Raw genomic sequence first — 20,922 nt, forward strand, 5'->3', positions numbered from 1 at the left:
CTCCTTTTCGAGCAATATCCTAGCCTGATTCTTCCTGCTTGAGTCTCACGCTAAGTACTTCGAATTCAATACATACTCCTAAGCCGCTGTAGCCGTTGTGTATCCACGTCGACTTGATTGACCCATTAGCCGGTCCCAGGATAATATCATCATCTGTTATGTCTTCCCTGTTGGAATAGGACGAGGTAATTAGTACAACGGAGATCTCTAAGTACGTCTACACGTGTTTCATCATGCTAAGCCCGCTCCGAGCGGGCGCGTTATTTCAGTATCAAGCGTTATCCTTTCCTCCACACTAGTACTGGCGTCCGACTCTGATTTTCCACCGAATCGAAGTTCCGTCGAGATAACAAACGTCTCCACGTAGTTGCATGCATTGCTACGCATATTCAATACCAGTCGACTCGCTAGTATGGCGTGGATGGCCCTTTGCCACCTGTGAAGAGGCATCAGAATGACAACTCGGATCCAGGTCGAAGGGAGGACAAGAGATTTGCACGTACGGAGTCAAAATCCGACCAAAGCCGTTCTAAGGGTCAAGTTAGCAATAGTCGACCCTTTTTTCGAGCAACTTACCGGGAATATGTAAGGGGCGACTATGTTTAATGTTGAGAACACTGCAAGGAAGGGCGTGAGCGAATCTAAAAAGCAAGGAGTTTATGAGAAGGATTGCACTCACTGAGCAGCGAAACGAAGTAAAGTGTCCCATCTTTGTACAGATTAATCATCAAACGACTTTGTGCGTGCCGGTAATCCCTTAAGCCAAGGACAAGTCCGGCGATGGTTATGCCTTGGAAGGACGAGTTGGTGTGAGGACCTGACGGATGTAGTAGGTGCTAAGTTGGACCTACAGAACTCTCCCGCGAGCAGGATATAGTAGCAGACTTGGAGGCCATCTAGTTGCTTAGGAGGGTGGTAATATTCACAGATAGAGCCTGGATAAGATGGCGGAACGGCTGAACCGGAGTGGTCGTGAGGGGATAATGGGCTATGTCAGAGCCCATGAACGCACCTTGTAATGTGTTTATAAAGTACACCGTGAATCCGAGGGACGTCATGAAGCCCAGCTAAGAGTGCCGTTGGTCGAGTTACTCACGTTGTACGAAACAGCTTATACAGATTAAACCTGTATACTTACCGCGAACAGTGCCGATAGAACGATCCCTCCCCTTTTCGATGACCCCAAGAGGGCATGTAGCGATACCAACAGTATCGCTGGAGAAAATTAAGATCAGGGAAATGAAAGCTTGCACAAGTAGTAGAGCAATACCTACCATCGGCAGTGGCCACACCAACGAAAGAGAGTGCTTTAAGCATCGAGATGAGTTTGTCCAGTTGCAATTCACCGGATCTGTTGGCACTCTCACCGGTTATGGCAGTCCCTACGTATTTACAAGCCTTCCTCATATCAGCAGGAGCTCTCTTAAATGTAAGCAGGCAAGCTCACCTCTGGTGTCAAGCCGTTGCCAAATAGAACTGAGCGGGTGCATCCATCGTCAGCCCAAGCAAACAGGCTATGTCGGACTATTGCTCACTTAGGATATTCAGCGGAATATCGATGAACGCGGTGTATTTGGAGAGAAAGAAGAGTATTTTCCCAACAGACAGCTTGCTGTACCATAATAATATCCTGGACACCTATAGACTTGAATATCAGTTACTTGCGGTACGATGTCAACCCCCTTCACTCACCTCGTCGCCAAAGGTAAGGAAGTAGTCGTAGAACTGGTTTGTTCATGTCAGCGAAAGCGTTTCTCAGATCTAAAGAAACATGATGCTTACGAAAGCGGTCAGACTGGCGACTGAGATAGAGTTCAAAGACGTGTCGGGATTTCCTAGTGATTCGACAGGGGATGACGCCTAAGACTGACCTGCAATACACTGTTTCCCCTATGGTTAAAGAGAAGCCAACGGCGGTGAAATCCGATGCAACGCACTGTCGTATAATAAAGGCTAGTCGCAGCTACCAGGCGCCAGTCTTCCATCTTTCCCAATAATTGAGTACTGGTCCTTGTCGGCGAACTTCACGCGGTAGCGGGCACAGGGTGGTGGTTTGCGGAGATTGAACCGCCCTGGTAGTTATAACATTTCGGGTAACCCAGTTTTCAGCGCAGCCAGTGAACTGAGGTAATCTGTGGACATGGTGAGAATGGATGTGGCCGTTCAGGTACAGCTTGGAGGCCGGTATTGAAAGTATAACATACGCCACCTCGGAGGCGCGTTTAATCTCTTCAATTGGTTGGTGTTGTACTCACTATACAAGTCCTAGTGCTCTGATCAAGCCTTTCGTAGACGAAACCCCGTATGGCACCCCGTTTGTTGCCCACCAAATCCAGCGAAAATATCCTTTTCCAGGTCCGAAAGTTTTCGGCTTAGTGGCTCATTGAATTCCATGGTCGGTCGCATCTACACCCAAATTCCTCGGCTGACTCGGGCGGCTGCCAGCCCCGACTATCCTTTCCCAGAACAACAGCACCGCCCCTAGCTCCTTTCGCTTCTGCGTTGGAAGGAGCTCGAATAGGACGAGGTAATATAGGCGTCAATGTTGGACCTTGTACCGAGACTGGTATCTGTGGGTTCCGACTGGGTGGTCGGCATGCCTTCGAATTCCAGGTCTGTCGAGAGATCATATGTTTCTTGATAATTCGGAGTGCGCATGTTGAGGAGGAGCCGGTTTGCTAGGACGGGATGCAGAACCCGTTGCCACCTACGCTAAATTCAGGAATCTGAAGGCGAACACGGATAAGGAGGGCCTTACGGTGCAAGGGCACCCCAGAGATCCTGTGAAGCGAAATCAGACTCGACTCGAGATTGCCAAGATAGATTGCCATACCGGCTTTAGGTGCACAGCTGCAATACTAACGGACGAGAGAGCTAGGATCCTCGTTAGACGGCGCGAAACGAAGTAGACGGGGACGCCAAACTTACCTAGCAAGATGAAGTAATACACTGTGCCGTCTCGATACAGCGTTAGTATCAGCGAGTTTTTAGAGCGTAGGTTCTCTCTCAGTCCGACGGAGAAACCGATGGCGGTAATGACTTTAGTAGACAGAATGAAAGGTCTTGATCTATAAGCATCGAACAGAAGACATCAGGACTCACGAAATTCCCCAGCAAGGAGGATATAATAGCAAATTAGAACGCCATCAAGTGGAGGTATAGAATGTAGACAGCCTTCTGCTTCCTGGTCAACAGGGGCAGCATCTAAACCAGACAAGAGGAATAAGAGCACAACTCGACTTGACCAAATGACGATGACTTACATTTTACAACAGCAAACGAATATCCCAAAAATGCAATGCATGCAATTAAAGCGAGCTGTGTGGAAGGCTCCAGCTGTTCCAAATCCATAGAAAGTGGAGTGGACCGTACCGAGAAAATCGCCGCCAAGATCCTAGTGTATCTCTTCCTAGACCCAAGTAGCGCACTCAAAGAAATGACCAGGATCGCTGTTGAAAAGAAACGTCATCAGCCTGGAGGAGACCCAAATTCAACAATCTTATCCGACCTTCTGATGCGGTGACCCCAAGAAAGGTGGAAACTGAAGGGTGTTCAGCCTGGAAAGCAATGGTAAAAGCGGGATGCAGAGACTCACACTTGTTAAACCTGCCTAAATGCCGACAAGGCTTCTCTCCGACTTCAGTCACTCCCAACTTGGACCTTGACCATGGCACTCACTGCCGCTGAGAGAATACCCCGACTGAAAAACCCTGGTAGAGCGACACATATGAGCAATTGGTGCCAACGGGCCTTCTCCAGGCTGGGCGCTTACCGACTAAAGTAGTTGGTACATCTATCATTGTCGTGTATCGGGATATGAAGAATAAGACCTTCCCGGCGGAGAGCCTGCTGAACCATATTCTCGTGACCTGATGAAAATGTCGATCCAAAATCCATGAGAACAGTTGAGGTAGGAATAAACAACGATGGCGCACTTCTTCATCTAATGTTTGAAGATAATCGCAAAGCTGACGTGGGCTGTGAGCGTGGGATATACCAAAATGAGAGGAGGAACTCACGAAGAAAGTGAGGCTGGCAACTTTAGGGTGGTTGAAAGAAGTGAAGGTTGAGTGGATTTTAGCGGGACAGGTTTTTGGATCTTCCAACCTGCAACATTCTGAGCTAAATCAGCCGACGCATTCAACCTAGGCAACCCGGGGGAAAGGCTACCTCTACATAGTATCGTGAAGCAGACTGGGTCTCTGCCATCTGGGGTGAGGGTGAGGACTAGCGCGCAAAGGGTAGCGTCGCGAGTCGCGACCACCGCTTGCGATCCTTATAGCCAATGCAAAAGGAAGCCGGGAAAAAACCAAAAAGCAGATGCGATGCATATAACACCTTTTGTGGGCGTTGCGAGTGATGAATGGTCAGGCACCACGGACTTAGTTTAGCATTCTTCCCAAATCGACAATAGCACTTATGTCAATCAGTCGGAGGACATTTTCTTGCGTGAGGTGTGCTGCGAAAATAACGTTGCTCCGGGGTTTTGACTTGGAGCTCGATAACACAATCTGGTAGGAGATGACAGGTTTGCAAATGGAAACGTGTATGGGATGGGAAACGGAAACCATACCGTCTGTCAGGACTGAAGAAACACAATGATCACGAAGGCGCCCGGTCCCGGGAGAGGTTATATTGTGATCAGACCAGGCATCTCGCCAAATCTCTCAACGGTTTACAGGCGGCATCATGTCTACCACGGTGTCCTCAGTGAAGGCGGTTCCTCCTTGACTCGCGCCTTCAAACTTTCCAGCAACCTTGAAACGAATGTCGGACATACTACAAGTCGAAAATTCGTTCCTGACACGACTGCTTCGCACATTCAAGACCAAGCGGCTTGCTAGAATCGCGTGAAGGATTCTCTGCCAGCTATCAAGTCGGGTGTTGTGAGATTTAACGCCGTGCATTGACTCCAAGGAAGAGACTCACCTCACAAACATCCCCCTATATAACACCTATCCTCGCGACTGATCAGAATCGCCAGAACCATGTGTCAAGAGCATCGGGATGGACTCACCGGACCTAAGTGGGCGAATGCGATATTGAAGGCTGTGAAAGCTACTCTGGATATCGGAATACGGATCATAGTAGAAGAATCGTGACAACCCACACATCAGCGCAATGAAGTAGAACGTCCCGTCTCTGTACATGTTGGCCATCAACGGGCTCCTCGTGTGGATGTATTTTCTCAGGCCGCAGATAACCGCTATTAGAGCGATGCCTGCCCAAATCGGAATCATTATCATCACGGAGAGCCGACCCAATCTCGCGGTGTACTCACAGATTTCTCCCGCGAGTAGGATATAGAATCCGACAAGGTGGCCATTGAGAGGATCCATAAAGGCCATGCAATCCGTAAATTCAGGAGATGGCGATGGAATGTCTGGGGGAATGGTGAGTACCACAGAGACGACGGAAAAATAGGAGAGATTACATTCAAGAGTTATCAGATAGTGTAGAAGGAACGACAAAGAAGTGAGTGTCCCTGCCTGCCGACATCGTTATTATTCGGGGCAAAGGAGAGAAGATATTTTTTCAGCCTCACTGAATAGACGATGGCCAAAATAAGTCCGATCTTTCGACTTGCTCCAAGTAAGGCATGAAGGGAAATGACCAATAAGGCTGCGTCGAGGATCTAGGTAAATGATACTGACAACCAGGGTAGAAGACCATCGCGACAAACCTACCCTCTGAAGAGGCGGTGCCAACAAAAGACACAACTGAGCATTCCATTAGTACGGCATCCATCAAGGCAGCGAGGACATACTTACTCCCCGAGACGAAGCCAATCCTTGAACACGACTTCAAACGATTGAAATCAGGACGAAATTTGTGGGGACGCTCGAAAATATCCCTCACCGATGGATTCAACAGCCCTTTGGTGAATGTAGCTGGGATCGAGGAAGATCAGGTTGGATCTCAGACAAGGTATAGACCTTTTCTCACCGAGCAATCCGACTGGCAAGTCGATGAATGGAGTATATCGAGTCAGCAAGAATAGGACCTTGCCCAGAGAGAATCGGCTGGGCCATAGAGTCGAAGCCTAAGAATCATTCCAGTCCCATCAGTCCTAGTTCCCGACAGCGATGAAGGCAAAAGGTAGCACTTACTTCTTGAACGAATGTGTCAAAGTAATCGTATAGCTTGGGATCCAGTGAGACTCGAAAGGGATGGAGAGACACCCAGGACCAGCACTCACAAAGGCAGTCACGCCGCTAGCTGGGGAGGACGTCAGTTCCTGCCTCCGTGGTCCAAAACATGCGTGTGATCCGCACCTGCTACACACTGCCGTGGGAGATGTTTGCGATGAGAAGTCCTGTCGAGGGAACAAGCGAGTAAAAGTTCGTACCGTCGCGTAGTATCTGGCTGTCAACAAATCGGGGTCCATCGTACCAGCGACTGCTCCAACTCGAAGAAAAGAACGAAGTGAATGTAAGTTAAATGGGAGGTGATATATCCTCTCTCGATCTCATCAGGGAGCACGAGACTTATAGCCCATGTCACCTGCAACCAAGGATATGATTTGTGTGTACCCCCGGAGCCCATCCAATCATTCGCCTTGCGCGATCCAAGGAGCGTCTTTCCGAATTCGAGCTTGTCATCTGGATTTCAAGATTTCCTACGTTTCAGCGGGCTGATTGACTGTTGTAGGTCGTCTGTTTCCATCTTGGGGGCTCCTTGAATCGTTTTTAAATCCGGGTGAATGTCATTTTTTCACTCTTTCAGGTTGCCGGACGCGTTTCATGTCATCTTTTCTGGTCGACTGTCGGGATTGGGAGAGACGAGTGCCTGAAAACAGCTGTTGTATTTTCAGAACGGTGATGGACGCTGGAGATTCGCATAGTTACGTACCGTGAATCCGTCCCTTAGAACTCTTGAAATCAGTGATGGGCAGAGGAGTGGCTAGAAAACAACGTCGGTCCGTCTGTCGGGCTGGTATCCAGAGGCATAGCACTGGAGGCGACGAAAGTACATTTGTCTCTTCAATGTCCAATTGACATCTTCCTCCAAGATGCTCCTTTTTTACCTTGCGCACCCCCGAATGACCTACCTCCATCTCGCCATCCATCCAAAGCGCTAATCAAGCAATCAGCGCAAGATCCCAGCCCGCGGACAGAAACTGTTATGATCACATACCGCACACAAGAATGAAACAGGAGGCCACCGTTTTTCGCACTGAAACGGCATCCTACTTCAGCCTCTGCAGAGTCGACGCGAATACTTAGGACGCCTCGCCTCATCGCTTTCACCGATATGTCCCCCTGGACAGGTTTATCCGGTCATGTCTGTCTTCTCCGAGGATTAGTGGATGTGTGGGTCCCTCCAACATGAAGCGTGAAGGCAAAGTCCGAGCCAGTGCGTCCTACGTTTGGAATGTCGGTTCCAGGCGTGAAGCTCTGTGGGTCACAGAAATCAAGTAAGAAGCATCGATAGTCGATGAAAGAGGAAATGTATCATGGTGGTCGCCCACAGAGGCGTCCGTTCTAGGCGAGGATGGCGAGCCACGACCGTTGTCTCCTCATAGAATTGGCAGGACGCAGTCAAGGAAATTCTCCATGTGTATGATCTACGCTATACTGCGTAATACAGATCAGTTCCTTGGTCGATATAAGATGGGGCAAGTACCACTTACACAGACGAAGACCTGACTGGGCCGGTCAAGCGTGAAAAGGCTGTCATCGATCGCTTTTCACAACCCAACACACCACAGCTCTGCAATCCACACCTCACACTGAGGCGTCTGAATTCCGAGGCACAAAGGCGGTGGCTGAACGTGGATGCCGATGTGAAACTGGTACATTGCCCCTTGATGTGCACGAACAAGGAAGAAGAAAGGTGAGCCAAGACTGGAGACTGTCATTTCCAAAAGCGAGAACAAGGATTCATTCAATTCGCCCAGCCAAGAACAGAAGCCATCCCCAACAGCCACTGTCACGATCAAACATCCCCTGGTTAGAAAACCACCACCTTCTTCGCAGGTTTTGGCGCCAGCGGGTTCGCGGTCGTCTTTGGTACGCCATTGACAACCCGCGTAGGTGCGTGCTCCGAAACTTCCAACAACCGCTTGAACCGCTCCTCCTTCTGTTCCTCGCGTTCGACTTGCTTGGATTTGCGTGTTAGAGCCATAAAGTCGTCTTCGTCTGCTCCGACGTCTCGTCCTGTGCCGACTGTTGCTTTTGCTGATGGGTCTATGGAAAGGAAATGGAGGTTAGCTTTGACCGAGAGGGAGCGGGAAGGTGAGATGGGAGGTGGGAGGGCAAGGCTCACCGTTTCGACGGATTGTACAATCCTTGGCCAAGTGACTGGTATCACCGCAGATTTTACAGCATCCTCCGTTCGGATAGACGCCCTTGGTTTTGTTCTGAGGGCACGCGGATGCTAGATGTCCCTTCCCTGAACATACGAAGCACGACGCGTAGGGAAGCGGGTTCTCAGGGTTTGGTGGTTTCTTGCATTTTGAGAGATTGTGTTTCGTTGAACCGCACCTGCGAAATAGATATTTTAGTCTTCTCTTGGTTGATAATGAAGAATCGAGCATACCGGTAACAAATCCCAACCACGGAGGAGGCTGCTGGTTTCTTGCCCTCTGCGGGGGGTTCGCCAGCTGCAGCTGCGAGTTCTGAAGCTCTAGGGCAATCTCGAGCTGCGTGACCCTTTTCTCTGCATACGAAGCAGGTCGTGTTTGCTAGTCGTTCCTTTATCCGGGCCAGACGGCGTTTTTCACTTGGGCTAACGTATTCTGTACGATATGGGTTGTAGATCATATTTTACATGAATTGAACGAGCACATACCCTTTTTCTTCTTGTTTTTAGGATTCTTCTTCGCTTTCTTAGATTTGGCAGTGGAATCCTTCGCGTCTTCTCCACCTTCCTTTCCTCCCTCTGACGGTTCACCGTTCTCGTTCCCCGTCTCCCCCTCCTTCTCTTGATCAGTCTTCTTCTTCTTCGACCTATGCCTTTTCCTCTTCTTCTTTGGTGGTTCACCACCCTCTCCCGCTACAGCGTCGTCTGCTTTTGGTGCTGTTTCTTCATTGACCACCCCAACCGCTGTCGATGTCGAAGCTTCCGGTTGTGGCGAAGGCTTGCTCGCCTCCTCTGCCGCCGTTCCAAAGCCTGCCTCTAAGTACTTTCGTTTTCGTCCAAAATTCGTTATCCGAGTCATGGCGTCGTGTAAATGGGTGTATAACGGTCGTTTGAAGTACAAGCTCAAGTCGATATTGGTTTTTTGGGAAAGATTTTGTAAGGAGGATTAGTCAGCAGCCCCTAACTTTTGGTCGCCGTGCCGGATGATTGCCGGCCGAGGAAGGGGATGGATTTGGAAGGTGGACGGATCAGGGTTATCGGCGGATACCGATAGCGACGCGTATGCTGATGAGGGTGCCTCGACGCGTCGACGGTCGAGTCGTTTCTCATAATTCCTCCTCCTCGTTCCCTTAATTCAAGATGGTAAGTATTCTTGTTGGATAAGTGAATTGAGAGCTCATAGAAATTTGGAATAGGCCAGACGATATGACAGTATGTCGATACCATTGTCTTCGGGTTAATGGGAACTTTAGACTAATGAAGTGTATGTTTCGTTAAGGTCGTACTACGATCTTCTCGCCAGAAGGTATGCCATGTCAGGTTAGGTTGTCTATTACATGACTAAAGTGTATGTATAGGTCGATTATATCAAAGTGAGAGAACCCCGACTCCAGAGAAACACTCAATAAATATTGAATGCTGAACTACCCCAGTCGAATATGCGATGGAAGCCATCTCGCACGCCGGTACCGTCCTCGGCGTCCTAGCCAAAGACGGTGTAGTGCTCGCAGCAGAGAAGAAGGTTACGGGCAAACTCCTCGATCTCTCAAGCTCCAAGGAGGGAGGTTATGGTGGAAGTGGAGAGAAGATCTTCTTGCTGAACTCGTGCGTCCAATGTTGCAAGGTGTACTTAGGGAAGGGCTGACTGACGATTTGGATTCTGGATGCAGGAATGTGATAGGAGGTGTAGCTGGTCTCACAGCTGACGCAAACTCCCTGGTCAACTTTGCCCGCAACGCTGCGCAGCGCCATCTGTTAACCTACAACGAAGATATCCCAGTGGAACTCCTCGCCCAGCGACTATGTGATATGAAGCAAGGGTACACCCAGTTCGGAGGTAGGTCTTCACCACCTCACTCTGCAACCCTCCATGCTCACGCGTAAAACTAGGTCTCCGACCATTCGGTGTATCCCTCCTCTACGCCGGCTACGACCCACACTACCAATTCCAACTATACCACTCCGATCCCTCAGGCAATTACTCCGGCTGGAAAGCAACCTGCATCGGCGCCAACAACGGCACCGCCCAAAGTCTACTCAAGCAAGAGTACAAAGACGATATTGTGGTGAAGGACGCGATCGGTTTGGTGTTGAGGACGATGAGCAAGACGATGGATAGTACGACGCTGAACAGCGAGAAACGTGCGTCGGCCCTCTATTTTCTCTTTAAAAGCAAACCTGGATGAAGTTGCTGACCTGCGCTGCTTCGACAGTGGAGTTCGCCGTTCTCACTCTCGATCCCGAGACGAACAAGCCCAAGGCCAAGATCTACCGACCGCACGAGATCGATGCTCTGCTGCTGAGCGAGGGTTTGACAAAGAAGGACGAGGACACCGAAATGAAATAATTGGCTTATTCTTGCTCTCCTTCTTCGTGTACTTGTAGTTTCTGTAATGTCGAGTTGGGTGACAAAAGCTGCATTCTCGCTGAATCGATCCTTTCGCGCGCTCTGGGAACGCCACAAAGCCCCGAAAGGCGCGGCGGTGTCGTTCCTTTCTCTCTGACCACCACGATCATCGCGTCGAACCATTTCAAACTTTAGACGCCCCAGACAGCAAGGGCAGACGAAAAGTCCAGCATGATCAAAAACGCTTTTGCTGTGTAACCCGCCCTGATTTAGATCTTTATCATGGAAGCAACAGTTCGGAGGCGGTGTGGACTGCTGTAGACCCCGTCTGCGCCACAGGTTAAATAGCGGGCTCAGGCCGGGTCTACAAAACCGCGACGAAGCATACAGGCCTGTCAGGCTCTCATTCATTCCAAGAAACAAGAACCGTTGCGCACACAACAGAATTAGGAGACCGACGAGCGCCAATCACCCGCCACGCCTATAAATAACGAATAGAGAAGCCTGCGGCACACACGTTGCGCACAACCAATTTAGTCCTCTCCCACCACGAATGGCACACTTGAATCGACGACCGTATGGGGGATCCAGGAGGAAGCTGGTGCTGGCTTTCGACGTCGGCACGACGTACAGTGGTATCTCCTACAGGTGCGTTACTGCTGGACTTGAGGTGGCATGATAAGACGCTGATTCTGTGCTGGTAGTATCCTAGACCCCGGCCAGGTGCCTGAGATTAAAGGAGTCACTAGGTTCGTGGTTCACGGACTGGGAGAGGAAGGAGGAGGAAGAGTGCAGCGAAAGCTAATCACCGTCCGTCTAGGTTCCCTGCCCATGAACAGATTAGCGGCGCCTCCAAGATCCCGACAGTTATTTACTATGACCGTGGGGGGAACGTCTGCGCAGTCGGTGCAGAAGCCATGCGAGAAGGTATCTACGAGATGGCGATGGACGAAGATTGGGTCAAGACAGAATGGTCAGTTCAGTCTTGCTCTCTTTCGCCCTTATCTCCCCGATTCCATCCACAAGAATCTAACCACGATGCTGACAACCCCTACGACAATACAGGTTCAAACTCCATATCCGACCCAAATCCGGCGCCTCGCACCACGTCACAGCCAACATCCCACCCCTCCCTTTGAACAAAACCGTTGTCCAAGTCCTCGCCGACTTCCTCCAATACCTCTTCAACTGCGGCAAGAGCTACATCCAAGACACCCATGCCAACGGGCGAGATCTCTGGGAATCAGTGGAGAGTGAGATCGACTATGTGATTTCGCATCCGAATGGCTGGGAGGGGTACCAGCAGAGCCAGATTCGAGAGGCGGTGGTGTTGGCGAGGTTGATCCCGGATACACCGGCGGGTCATGCGAGGGTGTCGTTCGTGACGGAGGGAGAGGCGAGTTTGCATTTCTCAATCGATAATGGGCTTCCGGCCGGCGCTATGCAGGTACGTCGGGGTATTGTCTTGTATACAGAACGCGGTCATCTGGCTGACTGCGTCTGTTCTGTAGAGCGGAGAGGGTGTGGTAATTGTGGATGCTGGAGGGGGCACTGTGGATGTTAGCGCTTATGGGAAGAAGGCGTCCACTGCCCCTGACAAAGCGCCGGTGTTTGAGGAAATCGCTGCGCCACAATGTGCGTCCACGACTCTTTCGTCGATACAATTGACTAACCCGCTCTCCAGGCCACTTCCACGGATCCGTTTTCGTGAGCATCCACGCCCGCCTGTTCTTAGAAGGTAACGCCGTCCGTAACCACTCCCTACCCACACATCTAACCCTCTCCCGAATGCAGGTTTCCTCGCCGAATCAGACTTTGTAGAAGACATCGACCACATCGTACGCTGCTTCGACAAATCTACCAAGGTCCGATTCAGCAGCGACAAGCAACCACAGTACGTCAAGTTCGGAGGGACGAGGGATAACGATGAGTCGTGCAATATTCGATTTGGACAGCTCAAGTTGGCTGGCACGGATGTTGCCAAATTCTTTGAGCCCTCCGTGAAGTGTATTGTGGATGCGGTTGAGGAGCAGATTAAGAATGGGCATCATACCATCAAGGTTAGTCCTTTACTTCGAGATTTGTGAGCAGTGTGGTGCTGATGGGCTTGTGAAAGCATGTTGTACTCGTCGGAGGTTTCTCAGCGAGCGACTGGCTCTTCCACAAAGTCGATGAGGCTTTGAAACCTAAAGGCCTGAACGTCATCCGACCAGAGAACCATGTGTACGTTTCCTCCCTCATCCTTCCACTTTTCACATTCCAACCTTCCTCCCACAGCAATAAAGCAGTCTCCGACGGCGCCCTCTCATTTTACCTCGACCACTTCGTCACCACCCGCGTCTCCAAAGTCGCCTACGGAACCTTTTGCCACATCCCTTACGACTCCAAGGACCCCGAGCACGTCAAGCGCCAATCCCAAACCTTCATCTCCGTCTCCAACTCAAAGCGCATCGGCGGGTTCTTCCAGGTCGTGCTGCATAAGAACACGCAGGTGTCGGAGGAGAGGGAGTTTAGGTATGGGTTTTGGTACGAGTTTGAGAATCGGGAGAGTTTGAAGAATGTGAAGAGTGAGGTGTGGTGTTATAAGGGGAATAATGCGAATCCGAAGTGGAAGGATGAGGATAGTGGTGAGTTTTTACTTTTTTTCATTCGGTGGGATTGGGAATGTTGTTCGCTGATGCGGGGTGTAGAGAACTATGCGAAACTGTGTACAGTAGAGATGGACTTGTCGCATCTTCCCATCCAGCCACGGACAAGAGCGAACGGCACGAGTGGGAACTATTGGTACCTCGAGTACAACTATATCCTGTTCTTCAGCGCTGTGGAACTTCGTGCTCAGATTTCGTGGAAGGAGAACGTGAGTGGTGCTCACATATCTGGCATGTATTGCGATATTGACTGACGACTGTGTGTTTAGGGCATCGAGAAACGAAGTCCAGCGAAGATCGTCTTCGACCCCAACGACGTCTAATCCTCTCCTATGCTATACTATGCATACACCCTCGATGTGCTATCGCTCTCCATATACCACGTGCTTTTCATACCATGTATTTGTACGATCTACACCGAATTCATAAAGATATGTCTGTCGTAACTGCACAAAGATTATCTGTTCCGACGGACAGAAGAAATGGAAGCCTTCCCCACTTCTCATTCGAATTCCGAATTCGTGCATGATGGAGACAAAGAAAGCCCAAGAGTCACGTACGTCCACTGGAGTTGGGAGAATTTAAAACTTGAACGCGTTTCCAACGTTTCTTTGTCTCAATCGATTTGCCATCAGACAGCGACGAACCGGAGATATTGGATCTCGGAGAAAGAAGGTGATTCTCTCCGTGCCACAGTTAATTTCTTGTGGTTGTGTTATCTAGACGCCCACTTAGACGTTGATCGCAGGGCCCTGCAAAGTACACTCCGATTTTCTCTTCGTCGATCTCATTATTATTAACGTTTGGCAACTCCAGTTTGCCCCGGAATGACATGGCAGTAAGTACCAGATACTAACAAGTTCAATATGCACTGGGCGGTCACCACTTGCAAAGAAAGGGAAGTTCATCCACCCACTTCTACATCGAAACTCTCGTTAGAAAAAAAAAGTTCGGTTGCAGTTTCTAAACACGGTTTCCCCTTTGAAGCCACCGGGAAGCCAGGGCCTGGGAGTAAAGGTAGAGACAGAAGGTAGTAAACAAGGAGAGTTGGAGAAGGGAGACTGGACGATGCAGTGCAGAGCTCGGCTGTACATTGAACAGCATTTACCTTCGGCATTCTCATTGATACCAGTCGAAGAGAGTTTAGCAGGTCCAGTAAAAACAAACAAAAGGGATTGCCTTTCAAACAAAGGTCACGGTAGGCTCGTTAACCAGCTCGGTTCTGACCACAGAGGGTGATGGGATCATTCATCCGCTAATGGTAGATGGAATCGCCAGAGCTCAGTTTGTCTGCACCAGTGTGCTACTGCGGGGGGGGGGGGGATTTATTGCGCGTTAGAGATGGTCTGGCGAGTTTGAAGAAGGTAGAAGGTAGAAAGGCGTGAAATTTGGGCCCTCTCCCGTCGAAAGGGCCCCCATTTTATGACGAGTCGGTTCGGTACTCAGGTGACACCGAACCGACTGGTTCGCCAGTATAAACAAAGGCTTTCCAATCCTTAACTCCTTTGGTCTAGCAATGACGGAGACGGGTCATTAAGCAGTAGAAAAAGCCTCGACGTGTTTATCCCACCTTTCCTTCAGCTTCGTCTTCCCTCTCTCTCTTACCATCTTCCCTCTCTCCAACCATTCCAACCATTCCCCTTTCCAAAACCCGACTGTCGAGAACGCCACTCGATTACAACGTTCCCAACGTTTTAACGTCTTGAAGACGTCTATACACCCTTACCCATCACGTCTACTCTCTTTCCAACTCGTCGACGCGTCTTCCACTTGTAGATCAAGTCGCCCAAGGCCCCTGTCGATCGTCAATCACCCTCTGGACACTTTGATCCCATGTATGACTACACTGGTAAGTCGCCAATGATCGCGTATGTGCCTTCGTAACTGACGATCGCGTAGTAGGCTCGCATTTCGCGAACTTTCCCAAAACCCCCCGCAGGACTCCCGTGCCGTTGCCCGATGCACGCCCTCCACCATCACATACCCCCACCGCCTTGGCCTCTCCAGTCTCACCAGCCCAGTGGTCCACCTCCCCGTCCTCCATTAGGCCCTCGAGCAGTGGATCAAGCGACTCGAGCCTTTCCGACCCTACCCCTTCTCCCGTCACTTTGCCCTCCTTTAGTCCTGGGTATCATCCGAGTGTTTCCGTAGCGTCGAACCCTTCCTTTGGTGAAACAATTACTTCCCAGTCGCTCGCTCCCTATGTGCCATTCTCGAGCCTCGGCTATAATGATTCAAACCAGACTGTGAGTTACAGGACAATTCCTAGATTTTGGACAGAGCACTAACATTTTCACAGATTCCAGGTGGCCTTGAGCTAATCGAGGCTAGCAACTCGAACAATATCAGCAATTTGTCTCCCCTCATCATCCTCGATGAGCCAATTGTGGAACAGCTTATTAACCTCCCTGCCATCCCTTCGACGCCACCACCTTCAACTGTGAACAGTGCCGCCTATAATGGCGCTTCGCAGGTCGACGGTTCCAGCCAAAACCAAGGGCTCGGCTCTTCCGACAACGACGAACTATCCGACATGTACATCGATTATTTCGATGAGGTTTCGTTTGCTTCCATGCTCATGAGCCTTCTGCGTTTCAGGGTTTGATACACCCTTGTTATCAATTGAAATTCCTTGGAAATTCCTTCTTTTCTTTCTTCTGTTGGATGGCTTGCGTTACAGTTCTGGAACACACTTTACAATTTCGTTATCAACTTCAAGGACATTCTCATTATGACTTACCCTGCATCATATTCCTTCTATACCCCGACCCTTCATTGTAACCCAAGTGTAAAAGAATAGAAATGGGTTCGATTGCATAGAGCTTGTGGTGGTTAGACAGAAACAAGAAACCCCGCCCGGGTGGCCTCAACCAGCGTTGCACAGCCACTGATGCGCCATCAGGTTACCTCGCATATTGCCGACCCCGTCCTCAACCAGGCGGCAAGACCTTAGACTTGAAACCAATTCAGTTGAATCAGTTCCAGCATCATCGAAACGCCTCATGGGCGAAGGTACCGTCGCGACTTCCCCTTATCAATGAGAACCAATGACTCTCCTTTTGGCTTCAGGTGTGCCAACGCAACCATGTCCTTTTCTCCCCAAGTAACTCCACAATTACCGTTTCCGCAAGTACAAGCTCGAGGAAGCCAGTTCCATGGCGTCCCTGTGTCTATCTTCTTCAGTTAGTCCCCTCGAAGCCCGCTGAAGCAAGGGTAAGTGTAGCAACTGGCACGAAGGGGAGGAAGGCCGTTCCAACCAGATCGATCATTCGGCTGGGGTAAACCCGGTCAGAACGCAGGATGGAAACTCAAAGCCGCCTCCTGCCGTGTGGTGGCCACAAAGTTTTCTGGCCGTGCTCCTATATAGGCTCCGGCCGCCCATAAAATGATTGGTTGACGTTGTTGCTGTAGCCAACGTAGTACCTTTCGTCTTCTAGACTCTTCCCTTCAACTTTACTCCTTCACGTTCTCCTGACCTCCCCTCCCAAGGGCTTCCTTCGACGTACTCTGCCAATTGGGCACCACTTTCATTCCTTACTTATCCCATTCCTTTCTGAATCCTTCGAACTCATTAAAACCCTAATATGTTGTTGAAACTTCCTGCATTGCTTTCTCTCCTCGTTCTTGGCGCCACTGCTACCCCTCGCGCTCACAATTCCGCCTCGTCTTCCCACCATCGTCGTCTCCTCAAAGTCCGCGGATCGCCTCCGGCACTGGATGAGGTTCCTGCCAATTCGAACCCAGTGCAACTCGAAGAACGCGATCTTTCATCTTCGAACACCACCCATACCAAGCGCCAAGGGCAATTTACCGAATTCTCTTGGTACGACACTCAAACAGGGAATGCGTGAGTGGAGTTGTTCATCGTAAATTGCGCGTATCCCACTAACGCCTTCGACCGCCCAACACAGTGGCGCATGTGGCCGTTTCCTGCTTAACAGCGAATTCGTATGTCCATCAGTTTCGTTCTTCACGTCGACTCCGATGACAACTAATGAACGTTTACTCTAGGTTGTCGCAAGGAGACAAGCGGTATATTGAATCGTTTTGCCTCGTTTCCTTCTTCTGAAGTACGTTCCGTGTAGGAATTCAACGCGGCGACAGATTGTGGCAGGGCAATCAGGATCAACTATGGCGGCAAATCCGCAGTCGCTATAATTGAGGACAGTGTGCGTGTCCCAACACTTCTAATCCTCTCGATAATCGATGCTAACATTTCTCAAGTGCCCCGGATGCCACCCAGGTCGCGGCTTCGACCTTTCGCGTGGTCTCTTCGAGTTCTTTGAATTCGACGCACAGCGTGTCGGTGTCATTCACGGCACATGGGAGTGGGCTGACGGTGCAGGAGGTGGTCCTGCGCCCCCTCCCCCATCTCCTACTCCCGATCCTCCTGCCCCGCCCCCACCCCCTCCTAGTTCCGAGCCCCCTGCTCCCTCTCCTACACCGGAACCACCCACCAGCGAGGAATGGGTCCCTCCCAGCACTTCGGTCCGCCCATCCTCTTCGGTAACTCCAAGCTCAACCCGGTCGCCTTCGTCATCTGCTGTCCCATCTTCCAGCGTCAGCGGTGCTTCACTTCGACCAACCGATTTCCCCGAGCCTGGGGCAGTCAACAACCTTAACAGCTTGGGAGTCGTATTCGTCGAGATGGGTTCGGTTGCCGCGTATAGGGGCGTCTTCACTGAGTGAAGGGCTCCTTATGTATATCCCATTTAGCTTTATACCCTGACAGATCGTAGATCGACTTAGGGGCCTGGATGCCATCTTAAAGCTTTGTAACCTCGCTCTGTATCTGTTTACCGTGCTACGCCCCTCTAAAGCTCTATTCTACTGTGAACTACATGGATAAGCGCCCACTCCTCGATTGGTTCGGAAATGTGTTTGATGCCATCAGAACTCGACCTCGGTGCATGCACTCTACGATATACGACTCTTTCGACAATAATCCATCGAAGGCAAGCTGAATTCGAAGCAGAGTCTCTAGTCGAACGGGCGTTTGGAACGAGGAAACACGGTGAACGTAGTCCGGTGACGTGATTGCCCCTGCCAACCTCCTGGCGATCAAACCACCCGCCATGAAACAGATACCCTCGCCCGCCCTGACCGTTTGTAATCCCGCCCAGCTACGCCACCGGAGGGTTTGAGTATGACATTCGATCCCGTCGATGAAAGTTTGTTTCTTGTTCAGGGGCCATCAACCTACTTTCAACTGACAGAAGGTTTCCAGTGGCCTGATCGTCATCCAAGGGGATTCAATCCTTCCAACCCCTCGCTTTGATACCTGACGCATTGTGATCCTCTTAAGACAAGTGAGGACATCCTGGAACATTCGGGGAGCGAATAGCCAAGCGGTGTTATCGATGCGCCTTTTACTATGTGACAGCTTTGTCTAGATAGCGGTCTACAGATTTCATCTTCAAAGTGTTATTCTGGCGCGTCCTGCTCCTGGCAGTGTAAGTATTCTATCACGCCCAGGAGACCAGTTAATGACTCACTGAAACCCGACTCTCCTCTTTGCTAGTAATCGGTTGAGGTCGCACCCGCCAGCTGGTCTGCCAATGCAGCGTTCATAGCTCGGAGCTCCACCACCTCTGCCTCCAGCCTCTCGAGTCGGCACATGATGGCTTCCATTTTCCTGGAGAGTTGGTCAACCTCAACCAAGCGGCTCAGAAGTCCTCCAGGCCCAGTCAGAGGAGGACACTGGCAGTGGGCCCGACCTTCCCCAGAACCGTCTGTCCAACCGCCAGCATCTCGACCAGACCCGTCGTCGATCCTTAAACGCTTTTGGCCGTGACCTGGGTGGTGCGTTGGGGCGAGATTGGCAGGATTATCGTATGTTGGATGGACTTGGTGTGGATATTATCCAGCGTGAATATTGGCATGGCTCGGGGTTGTCGTTGGCATCGGATTGTGCGCTGCGGTTGGTGGGAGGGACTGGGTCCTGGACGTATCGGGTAAGGGATGCATGCGTGCACTGTCCTGGAGGCGACTGGGGACGTGCATTTGCACATCCCCTCCCAGGTGGCTTGGCTGGCCAGTGGGGGGACCGTCAGTGTCAACACCTGGGTTTCCTGGGCTACTCGCCATAGCCATCCAACGTTAAGGGCTGTAGAAGCTGTCGCAAAGAATAAGAACTCTTTTCAGCTCAATTTTCTGAATTGATCGGCGACGGAACCAGTGGCGGTGACCCGCTCGTAATACCCCATGCTGCACTCTGGTGAACCCAGAATTCAACTTGGGTATAATTAACATATGTTTTAAGCATGAGCTCCGTCGGGTGTTCAGCGACATTCAGCAATACCGTATTGATTCTCGGGTTCAGCATATGACAAGCGTGTTTATACACCTGGCGGGCAATGTCCATCGGAGCCACCTTGCACGCCGGGGTTTGCACTGCGCAGCATCGCTCCTCCACGCGCTGAACGGGAGTTTTAACTTTGTGGAAAACGCGGCGACTGCAGCGGAATCTCCAAGTGACGAAGCGGGGGGCAGGGGATGATGTATCCGAATGATCCGAGTGATCTTGGAATCCGACAAAGCCCCTTGAATCCAGTGAAAGAAGCGCGTCATCCATTGGTCAACTATAACACAGCTTGACCCCGTTCACCGACGAGGGTGCGGACCCGACGACCCGTTTCCAAAACTCCACATTACCCAATGCCCGCTATCCACTTGAACGGGACGGCCGATCAGGGTGCCAACTCCCATCCCCAAACCCAGAAGAAGGAAGGGGGAGAAGAACCCAAAGGCGGCCCTAAAACTGTGCTAATAGTAGTCATGGTCCGAGGTTTATTTCACCTCTGTGTGATTTTCAGGCACTGACAGTCCTCGATCGTATTCACAGGGGGTTTCGGGAACAGGAAAGTCCACTCTAGGATCCACCCTCGCCAAGGAGCTTCGAATGGAGTGGATAGAGGGAGACGACCTTCATCCCAAGGCAAACGTAGACAAGATGTCCGCTGGGATACCCTTGAACGACGCTGACCGAGAACCTTGGTTGGAATTGATTCGAACGACAGCCGAGCAAAAGATTGTGGAGCTCCAATCCCAGTCTGCGAAGCAAGAGTTCGAGGGTGGAGGAAAGGTGCAGGGGGTAGTCGTCGGGTGCTCAGCTCTGAAGGTATACTACCGGGACATCCTTCGCGGACTGCGCAGGCCAGCGTCACACCCATCCAACGCTCAGAAGCTCAAGGAAGCCAATGGAGTCGACATCCCATCAGACTTGCTTAAACCACCCCTCCCCGAAATTCTCCCGACGTTTTTCGTATTTATCAACGGCCCGCGGGAGGTGCTATACGATCGGATGGAGAAGAGGCCAGGTCACTTTATGAAGGCCTCCATGCTGGACAGCCAATTAAACACATTGGAGCCTCCGACGGGGGAGGAGGGTGTGATAACAGTTTCGTTGGAAAGTACAACGGAGGAGCAAGTTGAGGTCGCGAAGCAAGCGCTGGCGGAGATGCTAGGCATGGAGCTGTGATGTTGGGTTGAAGAGTTTTACCGGAACACACGGGGTGCAAAGCGACAGGTATAATGGTGTACACAACACATCCTACATAGCTACAATACAATGGAAGCATAAAAACAAACCGAGAGAGCAACGGGGGTAGAACACACGAAAGC

The 20,922-nt window shown here is 50.8% G+C and overlaps 9 protein-coding genes across 9 annotated transcripts; 5 read left to right on the forward strand and 4 right to left on the reverse strand.

Annotated features, from left to right (window-relative positions):
• Positions 1-231: 231 nt before the first annotated feature.
• CC1G_02267 (hypothetical protein) lies at positions 232-1,985 on the reverse strand (the record flags this gene model as incomplete). Its single annotated transcript, XM_001830764.1, has 13 exons — positions 232-436; positions 504-529; positions 577-596; positions 680-817; positions 852-956; positions 1,013-1,067; positions 1,139-1,215; positions 1,275-1,382; positions 1,448-1,476; positions 1,536-1,612; positions 1,693-1,725; positions 1,783-1,860; positions 1,938-1,985. 13 exons carry the CDS (start codon positions 1,983-1,985, stop codon positions 232-234), a joined length of 999 nt encoding a protein of 332 aa, XP_001830816.1.
• A 496-nt stretch (positions 1,986-2,481) lies between these two features.
• CC1G_14271 (hypothetical protein) lies at positions 2,482-4,250 on the reverse strand (the record flags this gene model as incomplete). The annotated part of the gene is made up of 15 exons (XM_002911694.1): positions 4,171-4,250; positions 4,108-4,117; positions 4,020-4,039; positions 3,936-3,968; positions 3,773-3,869; positions 3,679-3,710; positions 3,596-3,626; positions 3,509-3,541; positions 3,373-3,449; positions 3,264-3,318; positions 3,103-3,204; positions 2,929-3,039; positions 2,834-2,874; positions 2,759-2,781; positions 2,482-2,707 (listed from the first exon to the last, which is right to left on the reverse strand). Exons 1-15 carry the CDS (start codon positions 4,207-4,209, stop codon positions 2,482-2,484), a joined length of 930 nt encoding a protein of 309 aa, XP_002911740.1. The 5' UTR covers positions 4,210-4,250.
• Positions 4,251-4,667: 417 nt separating this feature from the next.
• CC1G_02268 (hypothetical protein) lies at positions 4,668-7,188 on the reverse strand (the record flags this gene model as incomplete). Its single annotated transcript, XM_001830765.2, has 13 exons — positions 4,668-4,869; positions 4,930-4,955; positions 5,018-5,049; positions 5,282-5,383; positions 5,546-5,622; positions 5,688-5,720; positions 5,772-5,802; positions 5,947-6,043; positions 6,111-6,143; positions 6,394-6,602; positions 6,853-6,954; positions 7,052-7,077; positions 7,178-7,188. The coding sequence occupies 13 exons, from the start codon at positions 7,186-7,188 to the stop codon at positions 4,668-4,670; spliced, it is 981 nt and encodes a 326-aa protein (XP_001830817.2).
• Positions 7,189-7,837: 649 nt separating this feature from the next.
• CC1G_02269 (zinc knuckle family protein) lies at positions 7,838-9,163 on the reverse strand (the record flags this gene model as incomplete). The annotated part of the gene is made up of 4 exons (XM_001830766.2): positions 7,838-8,189; positions 8,269-8,486; positions 8,542-8,740; positions 8,794-9,163. 4 exons carry the CDS (start codon positions 9,161-9,163, stop codon positions 7,954-7,956), a joined length of 1,023 nt encoding a protein of 340 aa, XP_001830818.1. The 3' UTR covers positions 7,838-7,953.
• A 244-nt stretch (positions 9,164-9,407) lies between these two features.
• Positions 9,408-10,714, forward strand: CC1G_02270 (proteasome subunit alpha type 4). Its single transcript, XM_001830767.2, has 8 exons — positions 9,408-9,447; positions 9,501-9,516; positions 9,584-9,610; positions 9,663-9,677; positions 9,738-9,909; positions 9,975-10,141; positions 10,195-10,446; positions 10,518-10,714. The coding sequence occupies exons 1-8, from the start codon at positions 9,445-9,447 to the stop codon at positions 10,649-10,651; spliced, it is 786 nt and encodes a 261-aa protein (XP_001830819.2). The 5' UTR covers positions 9,408-9,444; the 3' UTR covers positions 10,652-10,714.
• Positions 10,715-11,204: 490 nt separating this feature from the next.
• CC1G_02271 (hypothetical protein) lies at positions 11,205-13,622 on the forward strand (the record flags this gene model as incomplete). The annotated part of the gene is made up of 11 exons (XM_001830768.1): positions 11,205-11,299; positions 11,356-11,400; positions 11,472-11,624; positions 11,717-12,098; positions 12,163-12,286; positions 12,336-12,389; positions 12,446-12,711; positions 12,768-12,874; positions 12,929-13,278; positions 13,342-13,508; positions 13,569-13,622. The coding sequence occupies 11 exons, from the start codon at positions 11,205-11,207 to the stop codon at positions 13,620-13,622; spliced, it is 1,797 nt and encodes a 598-aa protein (XP_001830820.1).
• Positions 13,623-15,132: 1,510 nt separating this feature from the next.
• Positions 15,133-15,904, forward strand: CC1G_02272 (hypothetical protein; the record flags this gene model as incomplete). The annotated part of the gene is made up of 3 exons (XM_001830769.2): positions 15,133-15,148; positions 15,199-15,545; positions 15,599-15,904. The coding sequence occupies 3 exons, from the start codon at positions 15,133-15,135 to the stop codon at positions 15,902-15,904; spliced, it is 669 nt and encodes a 222-aa protein (XP_001830821.2).
• A 979-nt stretch (positions 15,905-16,883) lies between these two features.
• On the forward strand, positions 16,884-17,988 carry CC1G_02273 (hypothetical protein; the record flags this gene model as incomplete). The annotated part of the gene is made up of 5 exons (XM_001830770.1): positions 16,884-17,146; positions 17,211-17,247; positions 17,311-17,331; positions 17,385-17,468; positions 17,524-17,988. 5 exons carry the CDS (start codon positions 16,884-16,886, stop codon positions 17,986-17,988), a joined length of 870 nt encoding a protein of 289 aa, XP_001830822.1.
• A 1,911-nt stretch (positions 17,989-19,899) lies between these two features.
• CC1G_02274 (gluconokinase) lies at positions 19,900-20,860 on the forward strand. Its single transcript, XM_001830771.2, has 2 exons — positions 19,900-20,079; positions 20,144-20,860. Exons 1-2 carry the CDS (start codon positions 19,957-19,959, stop codon positions 20,777-20,779), a joined length of 759 nt encoding a protein of 252 aa, XP_001830823.1. The 5' UTR covers positions 19,900-19,956; the 3' UTR covers positions 20,780-20,860.
• Positions 20,861-20,922: the final 62 nt, after the last annotated feature.

The sequence above is a fragment of the Coprinopsis cinerea genome (genome assembly GCF_000182895.1).
Source record: "Coprinopsis cinerea okayama7#130 chromosome 3 map unlocalized cont3.3, whole genome shotgun sequence".
NCBI lineage: Eukaryota > Fungi > Basidiomycota > Agaricomycetes > Agaricales > Psathyrellaceae > Coprinopsis > Coprinopsis cinerea.